The following is a 27,174-nucleotide window of genomic DNA, read 5'->3' as shown; positions in this document are numbered from 1 at the left end:
CACGGGGTATGCGCCTGTATGTGAGCGTGCGAGAGAGCCTTGGGGCCGGGCCAACCCCAGGCGGGCGGAATCGACGGACCCCACCCCCGGGCATCGTGGTTGGCCCGCCCCGCTTTTGCTCCCAGAAGCCTCCCAGGGTCTGCGGGCAAAGGAGCAGTAGGCACCACGCCGCACCGTCGTGTTCTCGGTGTCTGCTTGGAGCTCGCCTCGAGCTCTAGGGAGGCGGCCTGTGCAGGAGCAGGGCTGGAGGGCATGGGTTTGGTATCTCGGCTCGGGGCTCCATGGCGGGCATGGCTGGGCTGCGCCCTTATGGGCATCGCGCTGCAGGCGCAGCTGGCACTGAGCGCAGGTAAGGCTGCTGCCTGCCTGGGGTCTGGTGAGGAACTCGCTGCCGTTTATGCATGTCGCCTCCCCAACCCCACCGCCTGGGACACTTCTGGGGATGATCATGGCCTCTTCATTTCCAAACTTTGCCGGAGCATTTTCAAAGCCCTCCTGCCACTCCCCTCCCCGCTTGGCTCTTCTCCTTGCCTTGAGTCTTCAGCCCAGGTGAAGAGGAGGGGCGGGTTGCCTAAAGTTATTTTCCTGTGTTTGGCAATTCCCTGCCCTTTCTCTTTCCCCTTCTCCCTCCTCCCCATGAGGAGAAGTGGGGAGAAAAGGGTGAAGGAGGAACCAGAGTCCTGTCCGACTACAAATACAATAGACGATCACTGTTTAATCAGTTAAAGCAAAGAAACCTTTGGTTGACAGGGATAGTTATGAATGTGGATAGTTATGAATGGAGGCATGAGACTTAATGTCCAGTCTGAAATATTGTACTGTATGTCATAACCATGGAAACACAGTTTGGCTAGACCCTTCATGTTTTAATCCACTACCTGTGCACCATCAGGGCTGGTGGCAACTGCAAAAGCTGAGGATTAGTGTTACAGCAATGCTTAAGAAGAATTTGGTTCTATACTCTCCAACATTTCACTAATAAAACACCTTAAGGAAGCCTAAGAATTGCCTTGCTGAGAGAGCCATCCAAAAAAGACACACACACCAACTTAGCGCAGTTCAGATGGAATATGGACTTCCAATTTCTTTTTAGTGCTGTAACTTGTGAACTAGCAAGAACCACCCCATCTCTGCCACTTGTAGTGCAATAACCGGGAGACTGGACAAAAAAATCAGGAAGCTTTTGAGAGAAATTTCATCTCTGTCAGAAACTCACTAGGCAGCCTAAAGCAAGCCAGTTTCTCACAGCATCACCACCACCCCAATCTGCAAAATGGAGATAATTAAATTTCCTTACAGCGCTGTTGTGTGCATTACAAGTTAATGTTGTAAAATGTTCCCCTCACTTTACAACTTGAGAAACATAGCTAATCTGAAGTAAATCTCGGTACCCAAGTGAAAAGAAATGGTTGTTCAAGTGTGCATGTTTTAAACTCATGTAAATAGTAGTATTAAATATTAATGCTGCACTGCTCAATAGAAACAGTTTGATGGAGTCCAGATTACCTCACCAAAAATGCCAAGTCGCTACAAAAAATAAATTAGGACTTCACTGCTTTCTTTCCTGGCCACTTTCTTCCTAGCAGTCATTCCGCTGCCTTTGTGCCACCAGAGCAGGCAAACCTCTGCCTGGTGTGCAGCCCCTTCTTCTCAGATCCCAGCAGCCTCCTATGCAGGCCTGTCCTTAAGGTACCCGGCCTCATGCTGTCCTAGACTCCATATCATTTAAAACTTAAATGGCCTGTACACGTGCCTCTTTGCTGAGTTGCCCAGGGCTGGCTATTTAAGTTCTATGTACACATGCTTGGCAGGAAAGAAGTGGCATACAGGTGACTGGCGTGTGGGGAGACGCTGTACCTCAGTGGTAGGATATTTGCTTTGCATGCAGAGGGGATCAATCCCTGGCATCTCCAGATAGGGCTTTTAGGAAGACCCTCAAGTCAAATTAATTTTAAACTGTTTCATTGTTTTATCCCATGAAATTTGTTTTAACTTTTTTTTATTCTGTGAAATAATTTTAATTGTTTTTACTGTGTTTTACATTTGTGGTGTTTTAAATTGTGTACACTGCCTAGAGACACACATATGGTGGTATATAAATATGACAAACAAACAAAAACACATACATAGATGTTTAACTGAACTACCATGGCTGAGAGCTGTTGATGGATCTGTTCTCCCAAGGCCACATGTTGTTTTGCTGCTCCAACTGCTGTGTGTGCTCTTCTGATCAAGTTCCTTCTCTCTCCTTGCAGCCTTCTTTGACTGTGACAAGCCCTGTGAAAATGGTGGGAGCTGTGTTGTTTACTCTAGCAGAATTTCTGTTTGCATGTAAGTGAAGCTTCTGCACAACTTTGAACTGTGGGTTCAATAATGTCTAGTGCATTGAACCAGCTGAGTGTGTGACAGGGTTGGTTTATTGCTTGTAAAGGGAAAGCTGGCACTTTCTGATTTGTAAACCTGTTGTGATTTTATTTATTTATTTTGGGCTTGAGTGGGAGAGCTGGGGGGTTTTGTTGGTGAGGTTCAGTAAAGCTTGGGCAATAGGAGGCTTGGAAACTCTTAATAAGCTACAGCGTGAGGTGAACCTTAGTAGCGCTTTGAGAAGGGATGCTATCCTACTCCTGTTGTGGACAAGATTCTAAGTCAGGCTTGGAGTAAGCAAAGACTGAAACAACTGTTGTTTTTTGGCTTGTGGAAATTGGGAGGTGTTCCTGCTAGCTCGTAGAAATTGGCTTCCACTGTGTGTTTCTGAGTGGAAGCATAAAGTGGAACTGATTGGGATACTGTTTGCTATGGGGCATCTGAGTCATTTGGTCCCAACATCAAATTAGTATCAGCCTGGTCTGGTGGATAGACTGGATGTAGGAAACCTGAACTTGAATCCCTCATCAGCCATGAAGTGTTTTGGGAGATTTGGGGGCAGGTGCTATCTCTTGGCCTAAACTACCTCACAGGGCTATAAAAAGCAGGAAGAATCTTTATGATGCCCAAGGTTCTTTGGGGGAAGAGCAGGATATACATTCACTAAGTTAGGTAGGAGGAGAGCTGGTCTTGTGGTAGCAAGCATGACTTGCCCCATTAGCTAAGCAAGGTCTGAACTGAGCTAGATAGACCAATGGTCTGACTCGGTATATGGCAGCTTCCTATGTTCTTAGTATTGGAGTACAAAGAGGAGTTATCTGTTCAAGACTAGGTCTTCTGGTCTCCCTTATCCTTGCTTTGTGTTCCTGGGAGCCGCTGCTTGTGTGGCTAATCTATGAAGCAGGCCATCTTGGGGTTGAGTCAGACATGATAGAACCATCATTCATGTGCTTCCATTCACATATCAAGTGTACATATGTGTGTGTCTTGAGATAACAGCATAGGAAGTACACAAGAGCAAAACCCTCCTTACCTTGCCACTGTCTGTTACATCATCTCAGGGGCGTAACTATAATAGGGCAAGGGGAGACAGTTGTCTGGGGGCCCACTGCCTTGGGGGAGGCAGAGGCAAGTCACATGACTGACTCCCCCAGCCGTGCACTCGCCCGGGCTTCCTTCAGTTGTATTCATCCTCCGAAATTGATGTGAGTGTTAAGACCTGGAGCTACCAGAACAACATGTCCTTCTCTAGTACCATTAAATGACTTGCATTGTCCACAATTTACAAAACCTTTAAAAAAATAATTTAGGATGATGTTCTATTGTGGCATATAGGAGATATATAGATGTGTGTGTGTGTGTGTGTGTGTGTGTGTGTGTGTAATAAATTTTACTATGCTTTTTATTACCACTATTCATCCTCATTTAAGATTTCTTTACTTCATGAGCTGAGCTTCAGTGAGGTGGGGGGGCATTTTAAAATCTTGTCTCTGGGCCCATTCCAACCTTGCTACGCCCCTGCATCATCTACTTTCCCCCTTACGAACATAGGGAGCTGTTTTATACGGAGTCAGACCATCTAACTCAGTATTGTCTGCACAGACTGGCAGCGGCTTCTCCAAGGTTACAGACAGGAGTCTTTCTTGGTCCTATAGTCTCCAGTATCTTACAGTACTCATGTGTAATCTTCCATTCAAATGCAAACCATTTGATCAGGGCAAATTTAAGCAGGGCGGATCCTGCTTAGCAAAGGGGACAATTCATGCTTGCTACCACAAAATACTCCTCCTCCCACAGAATCACCCTGGATCCTGAAGATAAATTTCCATATGGAGTAATTAGCAATTTGTAATGAATTACGTTTTGGTGTCTTTAGCTTTGTCTGATCTACATATGTTGTACTAGGAGATATATAAGTAAACGACTATTTTGGTAGACATATTTTCTCCCAGGTTCTTATACAGATTTTATATTCTTCATATAATAACCTTGTGAGTGGACCCATGTGGCCCTGTACACAGGAACATAGGAAGCTGCACTTTACCTAGTTAGACCATTGGTCCATCTAGCTCAGTACATAGACTGGAAGTGGCTTCTCCAAGGTTGCAGGCAGGAGTCTCTCTCAACTCTATCTTGGAGATGCCTGGGAGGGAACTTGGAACCTTTTGCATGCAAGCATGCAGATGCTCTTCTCAGAGCAGCCCCAGCCCCTAAGGGGAATATCTTAGTGCTCACATGTCATCTCCCATTGAAGTACAACCAGGGCAGACCCTGCTAGGTGCAAAGGGGGACAATTCATGCTTGCTACCACAAGGCTACCTTAAGTGGCGCAGTGGGGAAATGCTTGACTAACAAGCAGAAGGTTGCTGGTTCAAATCCCCACTGGTATGTTTCTCAGACAACTATATCGGGCAGCAACGATATAGGAAGATGCTGAAAGGCATCATCTCATTCTGTGCAGAAGGAGGCAATGGTAAACCCCTCCTGCATTCTACCAAAAGAAAACCACAGGGCTCTGTGGGCGCCAGGAGTCGAAATCGACTTGATAGCACACTTTACCTTCACTTTACCACAAGACTCTCCTTTCCTGCCTGTGATACTGAAAGGTGGACATCTTTTTTTACACCTTTGTTGGCATGTCCCACTTTTCAGTTCTGTATGGGTTGTGGTGCTATAAAGTGACAAATTTCAGGGCAACCAGAGAACACATAGGCAATGGTAAGACATGTTGCTCCTTAGTTCATGATGTTGCAATCCAAAGAAGGGTCATAACATTTTGAGGTTTAGGGTAGCTTCAATCATTGCAGAGAATGGGGCTATTCTCAAGACCAACAAAAATCGGGCTAGCAGAGGCTAGCCCAATTTTTGTTGATCGTCAGAACCACCGGGCTCGCAGCCGAGCCCGGTGGTTCTGGAGCGGCTAACCCGCTCGAGAACCCCTGGCAAAAAGCAGGTTTGCGGAGCGAGTGCTCCTGCAAACCTGCTTTTTGCAATCGTGAGTAGCCGCGGCGCGCCTTCGTGCCACGCCTACTCATGAGTAGACCCCCGGCCGGGAGGCTTAAAAGCAGCCTCCCGGTTCAGGGGTCTCCCCATTATGCCCTGCACGCTTGCGCAGGGCATACTGGGGCTTGCAGGGGCCATGTGGCCCCCGCTGCCCCCACCCCCCGCTGGCTCCGTCTCCCTTCCCGCTCAGCACCCTAGACTGGGTCTCACTGATCGTGAGACCCGGTCCAATGAATGAGTCACTTGTATCTCCTCTGGCTTTTGCTTCTAGTGTAACTTGTAAAGGTTGGGGGGATATTGTGCAACTCTCCTATAGTGAGGAGGACTTCCGCATACATTGGAATTACTTGCTTTTGTTTTTATTTAATATTTGCAATCCATTTTAGTTTGTTGGGGATGCATTGCAACCCACAGAGATTGCATTTTGGTTCCGGGTGTGTGAGATTCTAGGCACTGGCAGCTGGTGAGGGTGGCGCTGAGGGGTGGTGAGAGGTACCTTTAAGAAGTGACTATTGAGCAGCTACAAACCACGGCAAGCAGCAGAGCCCCGCCCGGCATCCCTTGCAGTGGCTACCATAGATCCAGCATTCACCGGGCCTTTGTGCATGTGCAGAGGCCAGGTGAGTGCCAGATCTGTGGCAGCTGCCGGGCAGAGCTCTGCTGATTGTGGCGGCTTACAGGTGCTGCCGGTACCGCTGGTAATCACCTTTTTAAAGGTTCCTCTTGCCAACCCTCCCCAGTGCTGTCCTTACCAGCTGCCGGTGGTTCTAGGTGAACCACTGTTTAGTGGGGACAAGTGCTGTTATAGTGGGGACTGTTTAGTGGGGACAAGAGCTGTATCCCAGCTACTAGTTTTCCTTTATTTGCAAGGTGTAATTTGTCTCCAGCCCATGGCTTATCAGTCTCAGCGAAGAAAGGCACGGGGACTAGATGGGTGAGAAGAGAATAAGGGAGTCCAGCCTGCTCATCAGAGCTATGATGAAACCCAAGAGCCCCTGGAAGGATTGAGGGAGGCTGAGAGAACATGGATGTCTCCTAAAATATATATATTCAATTCTCACCAAAAAGGGATTATAAGTCACTTGTAACTGAATCCCCCCGCCCCCCAAATCTGCTCAAGTGAATTGGAAAATAGGGACATGTTGGCAGGTATGCATGTGTAGTTGTAATAAAGGTTTAAAATTCCTATTTGGCCACACATCCCCCAAACCAGGAGCAGCATGTTGGCTTTGCTGTGGTATCATTGCTGCTGTCTTTCTTTGAGGCCTGGTCACTCTCTGAGTATGGAGAGTGACTGGAGGACATGGGTTAGGTATGGGGAATGAAGTTTCCTGCCAAAAGCAACCGTGATTTTGAAAATCCAGAAGGCACAAGTGATGTATAGTACCATTATGCACTGCAAGAGCACAACGAAAAGCACACTGGAAAAACAATCTGAACATGTACCTACAGAAAAGAAACAATTGAAAGAAGTAATTGGGTAGATGCAGTGAGAAGAGAAAAGGTGTTCAGTGAGAATCTATGTTGTGTGTCAGGACCATTTCAGCGTTAGTACAAATAAATTATAAAATGTTTGCTATCCTTCAATATTGTATTTTTATTTATCTATGTATTTGATTTTTTCTGCCCCTTTTAAAATAAGGGAGCAACTGTGTGGAGAAGGTGGGGGTGAACAGTTTCATAGGAGTGGAGATGAGGTGAGTGAAGACCACAAAGCCCCTGACACCTACACATCCTTGGCGTAAGGGCTGAGTCACAGAGCATTGAGTAACAACATGAACAGACACAGTTGGTGATATATATGCAGTCCCAGGGAAGAAGTATAGAAGCCCAGTTCTCCTTTCTGGGTCATGGATGCAGGGACATGGTGCCCCTGGTGGCTGCTACAGAAGTGTTTGCAGTCATGGTTAGAGAGCTTCCCTCTGCAGACAAACATTGCTGTTTATGTAAACAGTGACAAGATAAGTGAGTGACTTGCTGCGGGGTGGGATTTCTGACCAGTTTTCAATGCTTCTAACCACATATGAGTTTCTTGATTTTTAAAAAATGCCTAAATAGGGCTAGAGTGTCCACAGATTTCAGACAGATCTTTCTGCAGCTCACAATTTTCAATTATCTCTTTCTCTCTCTGAGTTCTCTAGTTCCCATGGCAACTGAAACTAGTTAGCAGCCTGCCTTTCACCCTGGGTTAACTTTTAGTTGGCCGCTCCTCACCCCAGATAACCTACACATGCTGTAGATTTGGGCTGCAGAGAAACTTTGGCCAGTTGACAAATCCCAGAGTATGGTTGGGTTTTTGCCTGGCAGGGTATCACATGACAGCAAGGAGGTAGTTTGGTTGAACATTTCCTGTCTGATCCCTCTTTAGGCTGGAAAGTCCTGTCTGTTGTCATGGCCAGAACTCACTGTTCAGGCTTATTCAGAATGAACCACCTTTCTGCGTTGTCCTGGCAATGCCAAGCTATGGGGAGAGGGTGGGGGAGAGGAGTGTGGGAGATTGCGGTTATGTGGGGGCCACCTGCCAAGGCTGGATCAGGAAACCCTATGAAAGAGTCCAGGAGGGCAGCGGATTAGGGAAGCGAGCAGTGTATTCCCTGTTCCAGCAGTACTTGTACCACCCATCACTTTCCTATAGCTTTTGGAACCAAATTGGTGGAGGATCTCTGAATGACAGGATGGGCCTATTTGCTGTAAACTGCTGGATCCTGAAAGAATGAATTGGAGATTTGAACACTGAGGACAGAAGAGGGAAGAGTGCACTTGTATCTTATTTGCTCTCTTGAGCACGCATTCCTCCCTCCCCTCTCCCCCCTGTTGTTTTTCATCTAAATTCATGTAAGATTGCATTACTTTTCTGTCTATGCTCAGTGATCACTGCCTGTCCTGCTGCCTTATGGTGTCTCCTTTGTATGTGGGCCTGTGAAAAGTTCTCCCCACCTGCCCTTTTAGGGTACTGGGGATATTCTGCTTCTGAACAGCTGAGTGAGAAAAAACTGGAGCAAATGACAGCTTTGGTCAACCAGAGACATATCCCCTAGGTTTGTTTCCTGGTAGATTTGGATAGATTACAGATTATTGGACATAAGAACATAAGAACAGCCTGCTGAATCAGGCCCAAGGCCCATCTAGTCCAGCATCCCGTTTCACACAGTGGCCCACCAGATGCCACTGGAAGCCCACAGGCAGGAGTTGAGGGCATGTCCTCTCTCCTGCTGTTACTCTCCTGCAACTGGTACTCAGAGGCATACTGCCTTTGAGGCTGGAGGTAGCCTATAGCCTTCTGACTAGTAGCCGATGATAGACCTCTTCTCCATGAAGTTATCCAAACCCCTATTAAAGCCATCCAGGTTGTTGGCTGTCACCACATCTCATGGCAGAGAATTTCACAACTTGATTATGCGTTGTGTGAAAAAGTACTTCCATTTGTCGGTCCTAGATTTCCTGGCAATCAATTTCATGGGATGACCCCTGGTTCTAGTGTTATGAGAGAGGGAGAAGAATTTCTATCTACTTTCTCCATGCCATTAATGATTTTATAGACCTCTATCATGTCTCCCCACAGTCGTCTTTTTTCTAAACTAAATAGCCTCAGATGCTGTAGCCTTGCCTCATAAGAAAGGTGCTCTAGGCCCCTGATCATCTTGGTTGCCCTCTTCAGCACCTTTTCCAGTTCTACAATGTCCTTTTTAGATGCGGTGACCAGAATTCTACACAGTACTCCAGGTATGGCTGCACCATCGTTTTGTATAAGGGTATTATCATATTAGCCGTTTTATTTTCAGCCCCCTTCCTAATGATCCCTAGCATGGAATTGGCCTTTTTCACAGCTGCTGCACATTGAGTCGACACTTTCAACGAGCTGTCCAACATGACCCCAAGATCCCTCTCCTAGTCAGTCACCAACTGCTCAGATCCCATCAGCGTATACTTGAAGTTGGGGTTCTTTGTCCCAATGTGCATCACTTTACACTTGCCAACACTGAAGCGCATCTGCCACTTTGTCGCCCATACACCCATGTTGGAGAGATCCTTTTGGAGCTCCTCACAATCCATTTTGGATTTCACTACCCGAAAGACTTTGGTATCATCTGCAAATTTGGCCACCTCGCTGCTTACCCCTACCTCTAGATCATTTATGAATAAATTTAAAAGCACCGGTCCCATTACAGATCCCTGGGGGACCCCACTTCTTACTTACTTCCATTGTGAAAACTCTCCATTTATACCTACCCTCTGTTTCCTGTCTTTCAACCAGTTAGCAATGCACACATGTACTTGTCCCCTTATCCCATGACTTTTCCTCAGGAGTCTTTGATGAGGAACTTTATAAAAAGCTTTTTTGAGGTCCAGGTATACTGTCAACTGGATAACCTTGATCCATACACTTGTCGACACTCTCAAAGAACTCCAAAAGGTTCGTGAGGCAAGATATACCTTTGCGGAAGCCATGCTGGTTCACTCTCAGCAAGGCCCGTTCATCTGTCTGCTTTACAATTTTATCCTTGAGGATGCTTTCCATCAGTTTGTCTGGAATGGACGTTAAGCTAACCGGCCTGTAATTTCCCGATCTAGATCTAGAGGTAGGGGTAAGCAGCGAGGTGGCCAAATTTGCAGATGATACCAAAGTCTTTCGGGTAGTGAAATCCAAAATGGATTGTGAGGAGCTCCAAAAGGATCTCTCCAACATGGGTGTATGGGCGACAAAGTGGCAGATGCGCTTCAGTGTTGGCAAGTGTAAAGTGATGCACATTGGGACAAAGAACCCCAACTTCAAGTATACGCTGATGGGATCTGAGCTGTTGGTGAATGACCAGGAGAGGGATCTTGGGGTTGTGGTGGACAGCTCGTTGAAAGTGTCAACTCAATGTGCAGCAGCTGTGAAAAAGGCCAATTCCATGCTAGGGATCATTAGGAAGGGGGTTGAAAATAAAACGGCTAATATGATAATACCCTTATACAAAACGATAGTGTGGCCACACCTGGAGTACTGTGTACAATTCTGGTCACCTCATCTAAAAAAGGACATTGTAGAACTGGAAAAGGTGCAGGAGAGGGCAACCAATATGATCAGGGGCCTAGAGCACCTTTCTTATGAGGCAAGGCTACAATATCTGGGGTTTAGAAAAAAGACGACTGTGAGGGAGACATGATAGAGGGCTATAAAATCATGTATGGTGTGAAGAAAGTGGATAGAGAGAAATTCTTCTTCCTTTCCTGTAACACTAGAACCAGGGGTCATCCCACGAAATTGATTGCCAGGAAATCTAGGACCGACAAACCGAAGTACTTTTTCCACACAATGCATAATCAAGTTGTGAAATTCTCTGCCACGAGATGTGGTGACAGCCAACAATCTGGATGGCTTTAAGAGGGGTTTGGATAACTTCATGGAGGAGAGGTCTATCATCGGCTACTAGTCGGAGGGCTACAGGCCACCTCCATCCTCAAAGGCAGGATGCCTCTGAGTACCAGTTGCGGGGGAGTTGCAGCAGGAGAGAGGACATGCCCTCAACTCCTTCTTGTAGCTTCCAGCAGCATCTGGTGGGCCTTGGGCCTGATCCAGCAGGATTATACTTATGTTCTAAGATTGTTGTGAGCTAGAAGTTGTCCTCGCGGGATTGTTGCCAAATGGAGGGAGAAGCTGAGTTCACACTGAGCTACTGTACAGTTATCTTCGGTTGCTTGGGTGGAGCTCCTGAGTCCTGACTCCTAAAATACATGGAGATATAGCAAAAGGTTGCATGTGTCCTGGTGAAAGCTGGGCTTAACTATGCCTTGAAATAATAAATCACGTGGGCATGGCAGAAGAATGCCTAAGTATCAAAAAGCTTAGTTGGCAAATAATTAGAGTCTTGCCCTTCTACCCAGGGACAAGTTCAGGGCCTCCTGCAGTCCATTTGCCTCTAAAATCGTTGATGGAGACTGCTGATTCGAGGCTGTGACAGAGATGCTTCGCTGTACAAAACTGTTTTCATAGTCATGTTTTCTATTCCAGATTCTCACCCCTACCCTCTAGCATTATATATGAGTTTGACAATTGTTAATGCATTTCCCAACCACCTCCTGGAGAGATAAATATAGGTAGGGAATACAAATGCAGACTTTGAGTGTCAGACAGCTGCCTGAACTTATTCCTCACTGAGGCTCCCAGCTGCAACTATTGCACTGCCCCCGTCTTTCTGTAGGTAACCTCCCTAGGAATTTCTTTTTCTCATCTTGTTACTGCTGCCTCTTTACCCACATTCTCCCTGATTTCTGTAGGATTTGGGACTTTGAGTTAGGCATAGGAATAATGTGAGATGTCATCTAATAAACTGTCTTTTTCTTCCCTGCCAGATGCCAGCCTGGACTGATTGGAGAGCACTGCCAATTTCAGGACCCTTGCCACCAGTCACCCTGTGCCAACGGGGGCTCATGTGAGAGCACCTTGCGTGATGGCACTGTACACTACCAGTGCACCTGTCTCAAGGGCTTCCGAGGTGAGGTCACACAATGAAGTGGGACGGGGAGCGATAGGTCTCTGTGGGTGTTCTAAAAGCCTTTTAGTTTTTGATGGGAAAACTGCCCCACTGAGATGGAATGCAGGATGGATCCGCATCTTAGGAGAGAAATGTGCTTTATGGGAAGAAATGTGCTTTCTTCCTTCCAGACTCAAGGGTCATTAGGCACTCTGTCTCCCATTCAGGTCAAGACTGCTCTCTGCTAGATGCCTGTGCCAGCAAGCCATGTGTTAATGGTGGCCGCTGTACCAACTGGAATGGCCGCTACAACTGTACATGCCCACCAGGCTACCAGGGACGTAACTGCCGGAATGATGTGGATGAATGTCGGGAGCCCGGTCTGTGCCAGCATGGGGGTACCTGTCTCAACACGCCTGGCTCCTTCCGCTGCCAGTGCCAGTCGGGTTACACAGGGCAGCTCTGTGAGAGCATCTCCACACCCTGTGCTCCTTCTCAGTGTCTCAATGGCGGCACTTGCCGCCAGACAGGGGAACTCAGCTATGAGTGTGCTTGCTTGCCTGGTGAGTAAAAGTTGCAGAATTTGTTGCTTAGCTCTATTGCAAAGGAGTGGGGAGTGTCCTGGGAAGGTAAAGTTGGGGTGAGAAGATTCATCAGGGCAGATGAGTGGTGTAGAGTGGCACTCAGAACACAATCCCTTTCTGAGTGAATTTTTGCTCTGTTTCACTGTTCTCCTGTCAGGAAGCTCATGGGAGCTGTTGGGGTATTTGGTGGAACAGGAAGGAAACAGAATTGGCAGACTGCTGAAACTGTAGTTGGGGCTGTGTGAGCCAGAACTGAAGTGAAAGACTTGATTCATTATTCCTCCTTATTGCCTGAGGTCTAACATGTGAGTGTGGCTTAGGATAGAGATGGGGTTCTTTGCTGAACAGCTCAGACACCCTGTCCTTTATTTGATGATGTCATAAACATCATTATGTTTTGCTGTTGCTGCAGTCTCTGGTCAGGCTTGGAACTTAATCCACACAGTTGCACATTATGAGTGATGTGGTTGGAAAGTGTGCTGCCATTGGTCACTTAGACATGACAAATTCATCAAATGGGAGGAAATGTAAGAAATATCACATAATTAATAGAATGGAGATGAGGTTCTGCACTAAACAGCTCATGTGTCTTGTCTCTTATTTTGTAATGTCATAAGCATGAGTGTGTTTTGCTGTTGCTGCAGTCTCTGGTCAAGGTTGTAACTGTAATTTATTAATCCCGGTCAAAAAGGGCTGACTGGCACCAGTGTGCTTATGTGAAAACAACAACAACAAATATTTATATACCGCTTTTCAACAAAAGATTCCAAAGTGGCTTACATAGATAAATAAATAAATATTATGGATCCCAGTCCCCGAAAGGTCCCCCTGTAAGCAGGGCAGAGGTGAGGGGAAAGCAGGGGCAAGTATGACAGGGGGAGACGTGATGGGAGGGGAACGGGGATGCCGCTGCTTCCATCCACTGCTCCATACTAAGTGAAGAGGGGGGCATTGTCCTTGCTGCCCCCAGCCCCAAGGGTGCCCCGTAAGCAGGTGAGAGGTGAGGGGAAAGCAGGGCAGGGGGAAAGCAGGGGCATGCATGACAGGGGGAGATGTCAGATGACATGCCGACATGTTGTCGGCCAATGTTCCCTTCTGTTCTGGCCCCTGACCCTGGTTCCTTAATTGGGCTGGAAACATCTCTGACTCCTTCTAAAAAGACCCTTATCAGGCCATTTCCAACATTCCCAACCCGACGAGGCGCGCTCTCTCTCTCTCTCTCTCTCTCTCTCTCTCTCTCTCTCACACACACACACAAACACACACACACTAGTTCTTCCAGAAGCACACTTCACACCACAGGATTGGGGACCAACTGTCCCCTCAGTGCTACATGGCTCGACTGCTCTGGCGGGTTTACTTGCATCTGCATGCCAGCTGGGTTTCCTGGTGTGTTTGAACAACCACCAGGGCAGAATGTCTCAAATGCAGCCTCTTCTCCCTTTCCAGGCTTTGCGGGACACAACTGTGAGATTAATATTGACGATTGTCCAGACCACTTGTGCAAGAATGCAGGCACGTGTGTGGATGGTGTCAACACCTACCGTTGCCAGTGCCCTCCAGAGTGGACAGGTACTGGGACATGGGCCAGAGCCAGAACTTGGGGAGAACAGTGTGAGATTCTAAGGGGTCTCTTAACAGAGAATATGGAGGCCTGGATGTCAGAGTCTTGACTGAGGAGAGGCATTTGCTTTTTTTCTTGAACGACAATCCTTCATGTTGGGGAGTGTAGTGCTAGCTCTGTCCTGGCCCAGGGAATTGAAGGTCACGTCCTCTGTGGGAAAGTCAAGGGACCCGCCCTCAAACCTGGAGAGGGCAGGCGTTCATTTGATGAAAACCATTTGTTCAGCTCCAGCCCTGGCAGTTTGAAGGCAAAGAAGAGGGCAGGAAATGGGGGGCTGTGAGTGTGGAGTGCTGCAGCTGTTGGACCAACTCTGCTTTGTAGGTGTTCTAGCAAAAACCGCTCTCCTCTTTTGGCCCTAGGCCAGTTCTACACCGAGGACGTGGATGAGTGCCAGCTGCAACCCCGTGCCTGCCACAATGGGGGCACCTGCGTCAATACCATCGGGGGCCATTCGTGCCTCTGTGTCAATGGCTGGACCGGAGAGAGCTGCAGTGAGAACATTGATGACTGTCAATCCGCTGCCTGCTTTTCTGGTGCTACCTGTCATGATCGTGTGGCTTCCTTCTACTGTGAATGTCCTGTGGGCAGGGCAGGTAGTTGGCTCCTGCTTTGTGCCAGGCTGCATTCTTTCCTCTGTTCTGGCCGGCAGGTTTGGGGTGGATGTAATAAGAGGGTTTAGGCAGTGATGTGGAGGGAATGGAGCCAATGTATGGGACATCTGGGCATTGTCAGCACATGACACTATGTCTCCGCTCCAGCCATGGTGGCACTGAGAGGAGCACTGGCAAGGATCAGGAGCCGAATGGCCCGTGGCAGGTGGAAGGGTTTCACTCTTCTGGGCTTCTGGGGCTGCAGCATTAGCCTGTGTATGATGCCCACTGAAGCCAAACCTGCCCAGAAGTCCAACCCAGTGGGCCGTTCCACCCCTTTCTGGGTGCTGCTCACAGACTGCTGCCATAGAGTTGCTTTCCACAGCCTTTCTCTTCTAGGCCTCCTCTGTCATTTGGATGATGCCTGTGTCAGTAGCCCTTGCCGTGAAGGCGCCATCTGTGACACTAACCCAGTGACTGGCCGTGCCTTCTGCAGCTGCCCACTAGGCCTCATGGGATCTGCCTGTGACCAGGATGTGGACGAATGCTCCCTTGGTGAGATCGTTGTCTGCTTGCCTCTCTCAGATCCAAAGGGTGGGGGGAGGAAGGAGGACTTCGCTTTAGTTCTCTCTTGGGTTTGGCTAGTGGCAAGTCAGACACCTGCAAGAGTGCCTGGCTTCTGCTGGCCTGCACTTCCCATTCCTTGTCTGGCTTTCCCTTTTGGAGTAAGGATTGAGGAGATAGGATTTTCAGGGAGCCATGCTCACTTCGTGTGCCTGTGTCATCCCCAGGGGCCAATCCTTGTCAACACTTTGGCAAATGCATCAACACCAAAGCCTCCTTCCAGTGCCAATGTGGGCATGGCTACACAGGCCCGCGCTGTGAGACGGACATCAACGAGTGCTTCTCCATGCCCTGCCGGAATAACGCTACATGCCTTGACCGCAAGGGCGGGTTTACCTGCATCTGCATGCCAGGTAGTATTTCTTAAAAAAACCACATGACCTCAACACTGGATGTTAAAGCTTTTGGTTTAAAAGGTGGGGGAGGGGGACTGGAAGAGTATTTAAAGATGACAAGTCATGGGAGGGGAACGGGTATGCCGCTGCTTCCATCCACTGCTCCATACTAAGTGAAGAGGGGGGCATTGTCCTTGCTGCCCCCAGCCCCAAGGGTGCCCCGTAAGCAGGTGAGAGGTGAGGGGAAAGCAGGGCAGGGGGAAAGCAGGGGCATGCATGACAGGGGGAGATGTCAGATGACATGCCGACATGTTGTCGGCCAATGTTCCCTTCTGTTCTGGCCCCTGACCCTGGTTCCTTAATTGGGCTGGAAACATCTCTGACTCCTTCTAAAAAGACCCTTATCAGGCCATTTCCAACATTCCCAACCCGACGATGCGCTCTCTCTCTCTCTCTCTCTCTCACACACACACACACACACAAACACACACACACACACACACACTAGTTCTTCCAGAAGCACACTTCAAACCACAGGATTGGGGACCAACTGTCCCCTCAGTGCTACATGGCTCGACTGCTCTGGCGGGTTTACTTGCATCTGCATGCCAGCTGGGTTTCCTGGTGTGTTTGAACAACCACCAGGGCAGAATGTCTCAAATGCAGCCTCTTCTCCCTTTCCAGGCTTTGCGGGACACAACTGTGAGATTAATATTGACGATTGTCCAGACCACTTGTGCAAGAATGCAGGCACGTGTGTGGATGGTGTCAACACCTACCGTTGCCAGTGCCCTCCAGAGTGGACAGGTACTGGGACATGGGCCAGAGCCAGAACTTGGGGAGAACAGTGTGAGATTCTAAGGGGTCTCTTAACAGAGAATATGGAGGCCTGGATGTCAGAGTCTTGACTGAGGAGAGGCATTTGCTTTTTTTCTTGAACGACAATCCTTCATGTTGGGGAGTGTAGCTGTTGGTTTTGGAGAGTGCTAGCTCTGTCCTGGCCCAGGGAATTGAAGGTCACGTCCTCTGTGGGAAAGTCAAGGGACCCGCCCTCAAACCTGGAGAGGGCAGGCGTTCATTTGGTGAAAACCATTTGTTCAGCTCCAGCCCTGGCAGTTTGAAGGCAAAGAAGAGGGCAGGAAATGGGGGGCTGTGAGTGTGGAGTGCTGCAGCTGTTGGACCAACTCTGCTTTGTAGGTGTTCTAGCAAAAACCGCTCTCCTCTTTTGGCCCTAGGCCAGTTCTGCACCGAGGACGTGGATGAGTGCCAGCTGCAACCCCGTGCCTGCCACAATGGGGGCACCTGCGTCAATACCATCGGGGGCCATTCGTGCCTCTGTGTCAATGGCTGGACCGGAGAGAGCTGCAGTGAGAACATTGATGACTGTCAATCCGCTGCCTGCTTTTCTGGTGCTACCTGTCATGATCGTGTGGCTTCCTTCTACTGTGAATGTCCTGTGGGCAGGGCAGGTAGTTGGCTCCTGCTTTGTGCCAGGCTGCATTCTTTCCTCTGTTCTGGCCGGCAGGTTTGGGGTGGATGTAATAAGAGGGTTTAGGCAGTGATGTGGAGGGAATGGAGCCAATGTATGGGACATCTGGGCATTGTCAGCACATGACACTATATCTCCGCTCCAGCCATGGTGGCACTGAGAGGAGCACTGGCCAGGATCAGGAGCCGAATGGCCCGTGGCAGGTGGAAGGGTTTCACTCTTCTGGGCTTCTGGGGCTGCAGCATTAGCCTGTGTATGATGCCCACTGAAGCCAAACCTGCCCAGAAGTCCAACCCAGTGGGCCGTTCCACCCCTTTCTGGGTGCTGCTCACAGACTGCTGCCATAGAGTTGCTTTCCACAGCCTTTCTCTTCTAGGCCTCCTCTGTCATTTGGATGATGCCTGTGTCAGTAGCCCTTGCCGTGAAGGCGCCATCTGTGACACTAACCCAGTGACTGGCCGTGCCTTCTGCAGCTGCCCACTAGGCCTCATGGGATCTGCCTGTGACCAGGATGTGGACGAATGCTCCCTTGGTGAGATCGTTGTCTGCTTGCCTCTCTCAGATCCAAAGGGTGGGGGGAGGAAGGAGGACTTCGCTTTAGTTCTCTCTTGGGTTTGGCTAGTGGCAAGTCAGACACCTGCAAGAGTGCCTGGCTTCTGCTGGCCTGCACTTCCCATTCCTTGTCTGGCTTTCCCTTTTGGAGTAAGGATTGAGGAGATAGGATTTTCAGGGAGCCATGCTCACTTCGTGTGCCTGTGTCATCCCCAGGGGCCAATCCATGTCAACACTTTGGCAAATGCATCAACACCAAAGCCTCCTTCCAGTGCCAATGTGGGCATGGCTACACAGGCCCGCGCTGTGAGACGGACATCAACGAGTGCTTCTCCATGCCCTGCCGGAATAACGCTACATGCCTTGACCGCAAGGGCGGGTTTACCTGCATCTGCATGCCAGGTAGTATTTCTTAAAAAAACCACATGACCTCAACACTGGATGTTAAAGCTTTTGGTTTAAAAGGTGGGGGAGGGGGACTGGAAGAGTATTTAAAGATGACAAGTCATGGGAGGGGAACGGGTATGCCGCTGCTTCCATCCACTGCTCCATACTAAGTGAAGAGGGGGGCATTGTCCTTGCTGCCCCCAGCCCCAAGGGTGCCCCGTAAGCAGGTGAGAGGTGAGGGGAAAGCAGGGCAGGGGGAAAGCAGGGGCATGCATGACAGGGGGAGATGTCAGATGACATGCCGACATGTTGTCGGCCAATGTTCCCTTCTGTTCTGGCCCCTGACCCTGGTTCCTTAATTGGGCTGGAAACATCTCTGACTCCTTCTAAAAAGACCCTTATCAGGCCATTTCCAACATTCCCAACCCGACGATGCGCTCTCTCTCTCTCTCTCTCTCTCTCACACACACACACACACACACAAACACACACACACACACACACACTAGTTCTTCCAGAAGCACACTTCAAACCACAGGATTGGGGACCAACTGTCCCCTCAGTGCTACATGGCTCGACTGCTCTGGCGGGTTTACTTGCATCTGCATGCCAGCTGGGTTTCCTGGTGTGTTTGAACAACCACCAGGGCAGAATGTCTCAAATGCAGCCTCTTCTCCCTTTCCAGGCTTTGCGGGACACAACTGTGAGATTAATATTGACGATTGTCCAGACCACTTGTGCAAGAATGCAGGCACGTGTGTGGATGGTGTCAACACCTACCGTTGCCAGTGCCCTCCAGAGTGGACAGGTACTGGGACATGGGCCAGAGCCAGAACTTGGGGAGAACAGTGTGAGATTCTAAGGGGTCTCTTAACAGAGAATATGGAGGCCTGGATGTCAGAGTCTTGACTGAGGAGAGGCATTTGCTTTTTTTCTTGAACGACAATCCTTCATGTTGGGGAGTGTAGCTGTTGGTTTTGGAGAGTGCTAGCTCTGTCCTGGCCCAGGGAATTGAAGGTCACGTCCTCTGTGGGAAAGTCAAGGGACCCGCCCTCAAACCTGGAGAGGGCAGGCGTTCATTTGGTGAAAACCATTTGTTCAGCTCCAGCCCTGGCAGTTTGAAGGCAAAGAAGAGGGCAGGAAATGGGGGGCTGTGAGTGTGGAGTGCTGCAGCTGTTGGACCAACTCTGCTTTGTAGGTGTTCTAGCAAAAACCGCTCTCCTCTTTTGGCCCTAGGCCAGTTCTGCACCGAGGACGTGGATGAGTGCCAGCTGCAACCCCGTGCCTGCCACAATGGGGGCACCTGCGTCAATACCATCGGGGGCCATTCGTGCCTCTGTGTCAATGGCTGGACCGGAGAGAGCTGCAGTGAGAACATTGATGACTGTCAATCCGCTGCCTGCTTTTCTGGTGCTACCTGTCATGATCGTGTGGCTTCCTTCTACTGTGAATGTCCTGTGGGCAGGGCAGGTAGTTGGCTCCTGCTTTGTGCCAGGCTGCATTCTTTCCTCTGTTCTGGCCGGCAGGTTTGGGGTGGATGTAATAAGAGGGTTTAGGCAGTGATGTGGAGGGAATGGAGCCAATGTATGGGACATCTGGGCATTGTCAGCACATGACACTATGTCTCCGCTCCAGCCATGGTGGCACTGAGAGGAGCACTGGCAAGGATCAGGAGCCGAATGGCCCGTGGCAGGTGGAAGGGTTTCACTCTTCTGGGCTTCTGGGGCTGCAGCATTAGCCTGTGTATGATGCCCACTGAAGCCAAACCTGCCCAGAAGTCCAACCCAGTGGGCCGTTCCACCCCTTTCTGGGTGCTGCTCACAGACTGCTGCCATAGAGTTGCTTTCCACAGCCTTTCTCTTCTAGGCCTCCTCTGTCATTTGGATGATGCCTGTGTCAGTAGCCCTTGCCGTGAAGGCGCCATCTGTGACACTAACCCAGTGACTGGCCGTGCCTTCTGCAGCTGCCCACTAGGCCTCATGGGATCTGCCTGTGACCAGGATGTGGACGAATGCTCCCTTGGTGAGATCGTTGTCTGCTTGCCTCTCTCAGATCCAAAGGGTGGGGGGAGGAAGGAGGACTTCGCTTTAGTTCTCTCTTGGGTTTGGCTAGTGGCAAGTCAGACACCTGCAAGAGTGCCTGGCTTCTGCTGGCCTGCACTTCCCATTCCTTGTCTGGCTTTCCCTTTTGGAGTAAGGATTGAGGAGATAGGATTTTCAGGGAGCCATGCTCACTTCGTGTGCCTGTGTCATCCCCAGGGGCCAATCCATGTCAACACTTTGGCAAATGCATCAACACCAAAGCCTCCTTCCAGTGCCAATGTGGGCATGGCTACACAGGCCCGCGCTGTGAGACGGACATCAACGAGTGCTTCTCCATGCCCTGCCGGAATAACGCTACATGCCTTGACCGCAAGGGCGGGTTTACCTGCATCTGCATGCCAGGTAGTATTTCTTAAAAAAACCACATGACCTCAACACTGGATGTTAAAGCTTTTGGTTTAAAAGGTGGGGGAGGGGGACTGGAAGAGTATTTAAAGATGACAAGTCATGGGAGGGGAACGGGTATGCCGCTGCTTCCATCCACTGCTCCATACTAAGTGAAGAGGGGGGCATTGTCCTTGCTGCCCCCAGCCCCAAGGGTGCCCCGTAAGCAGGTGAGAGGTGAGGGGAAAGCAGGGCAGGGGGAAAGCAGGGGCATGCATGACAGGGGGAGATGTCAGATGACATGCCGACATGTTGTCGGCCAATGTTCCCTTCTGTTCTGGCCCCTGACCCTGATTCCTTAATTGGGCTGGAAACATCTCTGACTCCTTCTAAAAAGACCCTTATCAGGCCATTTCCAACATTCCCAACCCGACGATGCGCTCTCTCTCTCTCTCTCTCTCTCTCTCTCTCTCTCTCTCTCTCTCTCACACACACACACCCACACACACACACACACACACACACACACACATTGGTTCTTCACACTTCACACCACAGGATTGGGGACCAACTGTCCCCTCAGTGCTACATGGCTCGACTGCTCTGGCGGGTTTACTTGCATCTGCATGCCAGCTGGGTTTCCTGGTGTGTTTGAACAACCACCAGGGCAGAATGTCTCAAATGCAGCCTCTTCTCCCTTTCCAGGCTTTGCGGGACACAACTGTGAGATTAATATTGACGATTGTCCAGACCACTTGTGCAAGAATGCAGGCACGTGTGTGGATGGTGTCAACACCTACCGTTGCCAGTGCCCTCCAGAGTGGACAGGTACTGGGACATGGGCCAGAGCCAGAACTTGGGGAGAACAGTGTGAGATTCTAAGGGGTCTCTTAACAGAGAATATGGAGGCCTGGATGTCAGAGTCTTGACTGAGGAGAGGCATTTGCTTTTTTTCTTGAACGACAATCCTTCATGTTGGGGAGTGTAGCTGTTAGTTTTGGAGAGTGCTAGCTCTGTCCTGGCCCAGGGAATTGAAGGTCACGTCCTCTGTGGGAAAGTCAAGGGACCCGCCCTCAAACCTGGAGAGGGCAGGCGTTCATTTGGTGAAAACCATTTGTTCAGCTCCAGCCCTGGCAGTTTGAAGGCAAAGAAGAGGGCAGGAAATGGGGGGCTGTGAGTGTGGAGTGCTGCAGCTGTTGGACCAACTCTGCTTTGTAGGTGTTCTAGCAAAAACCGCTCTCCTCTTTTGGCCCTAGGCCAGTTCTGCACCGAGGACGTGGATGAGTGCCAGCTGCAACCCCGTGCCTGCCACAATGGGGGCACCTGCGTCAATACCATCGGGGGCCATTCGTGCCTCTGTGTCAATGGCTGGACCGGAGAGAGCTGCAGTGAGAACATTGATGACTGTCAATCCGCTGCCTGCTTTTCTGGTGCTACCTGTCATGATCGTGTGGCTTCCTTCTACTGTGAATGTCCTGTGGGCAGGGCAGGTAGTTGGCTCCTGCTTTGTGCCAGGCTGCATTCTTTCCTCTGTTCTGGCCGGCAGGTTTGGGGTGGATGTAATAAGAGGGTTTAGGCAGTGATGTGGAGGGAATGGAGCCAATGTATGGGACATCTGGGCATTGTCAGCACATGACACTATATCTCCGCTCCAGCCATGGTGGCACTGAGAGGAGCACTGGCCAGGATCAGGAGCCGAATGGCCCGTGGCAGGTGGAAGGGTTTCACTCTTCTGGGCTTCTGGGGCTGCAGCATTAGCCTGTGTATGATGCCCACTGAAGCCAAACCTGCCCAGAAGTCCAACCCAGTGGGCCGTTCCACCCCTTTCTGGGTGCTGCTCACAGACTGCTGCCATAGAGTTGCTTTCCACAGCCTTTCTCTTCTAGGCCTCCTCTGTCATTTGGATGATGCCTGTGTCAGTAGCCCTTGCCGTGAAGGCGCCATCTGTGACACTAACCCAGTGACTGGCCGTGCCTTCTGCATCCTGTGACCAGGATGTGGATGAGTCCTGCTTTGGTGAGAACATTGTCTGCTTGCCTCTCTCAGATCCAAAGGGTGGGGGAAGGAAGGAGGACTTCGCTTTAGTTCTCTCTTGGGTTTGGCTAGTGGCAAGTCAAACATCTGCAGGACTGCCTGATGTCTGCTGGCCTGCATTTCCCATTCTTTGTCTTGCTTTCCCTTTTGTAACATGGGAATGCTGCTTTAGAAGTACCCCATTCATGGAAGTTTAGCCCATATCCTCTCACACAGGGGATATTCCTCTGGGGAGTGGCAGCCTCCTTGTAGTTGGTGATGCAATCATTGGAGGCAGAGAGAGATGGGTTTGTGACCTACGTGTTGACCACACAGTGATATGCCTACCTGCTGCGAAGGTTGCGGACATCTTACAGTGTTTAGATAGGCGGTTAGGCAGTGCTGGGTAGGAGACAGCTGTCGTGGTGCACGTCGGCACCAACGATGTAGGAAAATGTAATCGGGAGGTCCTGGAAGCCAAATTTATGCTGATAATTAGCTTATTGAAGTCCAGGACCCTCAAGGTAGCATTCTCAGAAATGCTTCCTGTTCCATTAGCAGTACAGTGAGACAGGCAGAGCTGAAGGGTTTCAATGCATGGATGAGACGTTGTTGCCAGGAGGAGGGGTTAGGCACGGATTCATTTTTAGCAGCTTTTAAAATGATGCCTGGGGAATAGCCGACAGGAGCTGGACAGTATCTGGTTCAGCAAGTGTCATCTTTTAAAGTGCAAGGGTGCAAAGGATTAAGATAAAACAGAAGGAGACAGAGCAGAACGACATAAAGAGCAGGCAGAAGACTGTGCCAGCTGGTTAATGAGTCAAAAGAAAGATAGCATGAACCAGGTAAGAGATTCACTGTATAGGTGCTTATATGCCAATGCCAGAAGCCTCGGAACCAAGATGGGTGAGCTGGAGTGCTTGGTTGCTAACACAGAAATAGATATAGTGGGCATAACAGAAACATGGTGAAACAGTGAGAACCAGTAGGACACTGTTATCTTTGGATATAAACTCTATAGGGAGGATAGGGAGGGGCGCCTTGAAGGTGGTGTAGCACTGTATGTTGAAGAAGGGATAGAATCTAACAAGGTAGAAAACCTCGGTGGACTGGAGTCCTCCTCAGAAACCCTGTGAGTGACAATACAAGGTGTGAAAGGAAATGTCCTACTGGGGATGTGCTATTGCTCTCCGGATCAAAACTCTGACAGTGACTGGGAGTATCGGGGAAATCAGGGAGGCGTCAAGGAGAGGCAGGGCAGTAATAATGGGTGACTTCAATTATTCACACATAGACTGTGTAAATTCACAGTCGGGTAATGACAAAGAAGTCAAATTTCTAGATACTCCGAATGACTGTGTACTAGAACAGTTGTTCTTGGAACCAACCAGAGAGAAGTTGACCTTGGACTTAATCCTGAGTGGCACCCAGGACCTGGTGTGTAATGTCAGTGTCATCGACCCTTTAGGGACCAGTGACCATAGTGTGATCAAATTCAGCATACATGCCGGGAGGGAATCACCAAGGAAGTCTAACACTGAATTTCAGAAGAGGAAGCTATTCCAAAATGAGGAGTATGGTGATAAGAAAGCTGAAAGGGAAAATCAGGAGAATCACTTCTCTCCAGAATTCATGGGGTTTACTCAAAACCACAATACTAGAAGCCCAGTTAGATTGTATACCCAAAAGGAGGAAAGGTACCACTAAGTCCAGGAGGATGCCAGCATGGCTAACAGGTACTGTCAAGGAAGCCATAAAAGGGAAGAAGACTTCTTTACGAAATGGGAAGGCCTGTCCAAATGAAGGGAACAGAAAGGAACACACTCTGGCAAAAGAAATGCAAGGTGACAATAAGGGAGGCAAAAAGAGAGTTTGAGGAACATTTAGCTAAAAGCATCAAGAGGAATAACAAAAACTTGTTTAAATACAGCAGAATCAGACAATCTGCCAGGGAGGCGGTTGGACCATTAGACAATGAGGGAGTGAAAGGGAGGATATGGAGGTTGCAGAGAAGCTAAATGAGTTCTTTGCATCGGTCTTCACGATAAAGGATACTGAGCATATTCCTGTTCCTGAGCCAGGCTTTTGGGGATGGAGGCTAAAGAACTGAGTCAGATAGAAGTGACAAGATATATGCTCTAAACTTTCTGAAAAAACTGAAAACTAGCAGATCGCCAGGGCCAGATGGCATCCATTCAAGAGTCCTCAAAGAACTCGAATGTGAAATTGCCAACCTCCTTGCTTAAATATATAACTTATCCCTGCAATCAGGCTCCGTACCAGAGGACTGGAAAGTAGCAAATGTAACACCGAATTTCAAAAAGGGACCCAGGGGTGATCTGGGAAATTACAGGCCAGAATGGCTTCTGCAAAGGTAAATCTTGCCTCACAAACCTTCTGGAGTTCTTTGAGAGTGTCAACAAGTGTGTGGATAAAGGTGATCCAGTTGACATAGTATACCTGGACTTCCAAAAACCTTTCGTCAAAGATCCTCATCAAAGACTCCTGAGAAAACTTAGAAGCCATGGGATAAGGGGATATGTGCATGTGTGAACTGTTAACTGGTTGAAAGACAGGAAACAAAGAGTAGGGATAAATGGAGAGTTTTCACAATGCAGGGAAGTAAGAGCTGGGGTCCCCCAGGGATCTGTACTGGAACTGGTGCTTTTTAATTTATTCATAAATGATCTAGAAGTGAGGGTAAGCAGCGAGGTGGCCAAATTTGCAGATGATACCAAACTCTTCTGGGTAGTGAAATCCAAAACGGGTTGTGAGGAACTCTAAAAGTATCTCTCCAGACTGCATGAGTGGGTGACAAAATGGCAAATGTGGTTTAATGTTGGCAAGTGTAAAGTGATGCACATTGGGACAAAACCCCCAAACCTCAAATATATGCTGATGGGATCTGGGCTGTCAGTGTCTGACCAGGAGAGGGATCTTGGGGTTATGGTGGACAGCTAGTTGAAAGTGTCGACTCAGTGTGCAGCAGCTGTGAAAAAGGCCAATTCCATGCTAGGGATCAGCATCTGGGGCTATTTAGTTTAGAAAAAAAGACGACTGTGGGGGAGACATGATAGAGGTCTATAAAATCATGCATGGTGTGGAGAATTCTTCTCCCTTTCTTGTAACACTAGAACCAGGGGTCATCCCATGAAATTGATTGCCAGGAAATTTAGGACTGACAAATGGAAGTACTTTTTCACACAACACATAATCCACTTGTGGAATTCTCTGCCACAAGATGTGGTGACAGCCAACAACCTGGATGGCTTTAAGAGGGGTTTGGATAACTTCATGGAGAAGAGGTCTATCATCTGCTACTAGTAGAGGGCTATAGGCCACCTCCAACCTCAAAGGCAGGATGCCTCTGAATACCAGTTGCAGGGGAATAATAGCAGGAGAGAGGGCATGCCCTCAACTCCTGCTTGTGACTTCCAGCGGCATCTGGTAGGCCACTGTGCAAAACAGGATGCTGGACTAGATGGGCCTTGCGCTTGATCCAGCAGGGCTGTTCTTATGTTCAAACAAGACAAAGGTACTGTCTGTAGTGGGTCGGGATTCGAGAGATGGTTTAGATCTGCCTATTCTGGATGGGGTTACACTCCCCCTAAAAGATCAGGTTCGTAGTCTGGGAGTGCTCCTGGATCCCAAACTCTCCCTGGTTTCTCAGGTTGAGGCTGTGGCCAGAAGTGCTTTTTATCAGCTTCGGCTGATACGCCAGATACGTCCATTCTTGGAGACTAGTGACCTTAAAATGGTGGTACATATGCTGGTAATCTCTAGGCTTGACTACTATAATGCACTCTATATGGGGTTGCCTTTGTATGTAGTTTGGAAACTACAATTGGTACAGAATAAGACTAGTCTCTGGGTTTACCCAAAGGGCCCATACAACCCCAATTCTAAAAGAACTGCACTGGCTGCCAATAGGTTTCCGAACAAAATACAAAGTGCTAATTCTTACCTAAACGGCCCTTAATGGCTTACGTCCAGGGTATTTAAGAGAGTGCCTTCTCTGTTGTGAACCCTGTCACCTATTAAGATTATCTGGAGAGGTCCGATTATGGGTGCCACAGACTCGTTTGGTGACAACTCGGGGCCAGGCCTATTCTGTGGCTTCCCCAGGGCTTTGGAATGTGCTCCCTGCTGAAATAAGAGCATCTCCTTCTCTGTTTGCTTTTAGGAGGACCCTGAAGAGGTACCTGTTTTCCCAGGCCTTCAACTGAGATTCAGTTTTTAAAGTTTAATGTGTTTTAATCTGATTTTTATCTTTTTATGAATATGTTATATTTTGTTTTAATTCTGTACACCACCTAGAGATTTTTATATTAGGTGGTATATTAATTCAATAAAAAAATAAAAAAATCTGTTTCATGCACATTTCTAGAGTGCGCATAGTACAGTGGTGGAGAGTGTGATTTGCATGCATGTTCAGTTGCCTGCATCTTCAGCTAAAAAAAGATCTCGGGTAAGACATCCACAGAAGACTTTTTAGAGTTACAGCAACCAAATACAATCGTAACATGAAACCAGAGATTGGCGAACCGGTGGTTTAAATTCCGAGCCATAAATCACACCTCAGACATTCACCCAACTGTGGTCCGGTAATGTCCGTTTCAGGAGAGGGGAGCCCCTCCCTGCTGCTCGGCCTCCAAGGCCAGTCTCAGGAAGTTCCAAGGCTAGACTGTGGGCAAAGCATCAGCACATCACCAGAGCAGCTGCGAT

At 48.9% G+C, this 27,174-nt stretch overlaps 1 protein-coding gene across 6 annotated transcripts; it reads left to right on the top strand.

Annotated features, from left to right (window-relative positions):
- LOC128346892 (neurogenic locus notch homolog protein 3-like) lies at nucleotides 1-26,827 on the top strand. Of its 6 annotated transcripts, XM_053300659.1 has the most exons (20): nucleotides 8-349; nucleotides 2,256-2,331; nucleotides 11,704-11,846; nucleotides 12,053-12,388; nucleotides 13,859-13,981; nucleotides 14,393-14,626; nucleotides 15,023-15,178; nucleotides 15,415-15,600; nucleotides 16,267-16,389; nucleotides 16,818-17,051; nucleotides 17,448-17,603; nucleotides 17,840-18,025; nucleotides 18,696-18,818; nucleotides 19,247-19,480; nucleotides 19,877-20,032; nucleotides 20,269-20,454; nucleotides 21,142-21,264; nucleotides 21,693-21,926; nucleotides 22,323-22,452; nucleotides 26,633-26,827. In XM_053300659.1, exons 1-19 carry the CDS (start codon nucleotides 253-255, stop codon nucleotides 22,424-22,426), a joined length of 3,210 nt encoding a protein of 1,069 aa, XP_053156634.1. In that variant the 5' UTR covers nucleotides 8-252; the 3' UTR covers nucleotides 22,427-22,452; nucleotides 26,633-26,827. The 6 variants fall into 6 exon arrangements, with proteins under 6 accessions (XP_053156638.1, XP_053156639.1, XP_053156637.1 ...); XM_053300663.1 differs by lacking the exon at nucleotides 16,818-17,051 and having other exon boundaries at nucleotides 1-349; XM_053300664.1 differs by lacking the exon at nucleotides 19,247-19,480 and having other exon boundaries at nucleotides 1-349.
- The last annotated feature ends 347 nt before the right edge of the window (nucleotides 26,828-27,174 follow it).

Source organism: Hemicordylus capensis, chromosome 2, assembly GCF_027244095.1.
Source record: "Hemicordylus capensis ecotype Gifberg chromosome 2, rHemCap1.1.pri, whole genome shotgun sequence".
In the NCBI taxonomy this organism is placed as follows: domain Eukaryota; kingdom Metazoa; phylum Chordata; class Lepidosauria; order Squamata; family Cordylidae; genus Hemicordylus; species Hemicordylus capensis.
This window is presented reverse-complemented; position numbering and strand designations above follow the sequence as displayed.

Bases quoted from the DNA above. Each gene is read 5' to 3' on its own strand.
- LOC128346892 (XM_053300659.1), top strand. From the start codon at position 253: ATGGGTTTGGTATCTCGGCTCGGGGCTCCATGGCGGGCATGGCTGGGC. The intron at 16,390-16,817 runs GTACTGGGACAT...TTTTGGCCCTAG, and splicing joins GTGCCCTCCAGAGTGGACAG to GCCAGTTCTGCACCGAGGAC. The intron at 17,604-17,839 runs GTGAGATCGTTG...TGTCATCCCCAG, and splicing joins TGTGGACGAATGCTCCCTTG to GGGCCAATCCATGTCAACAC.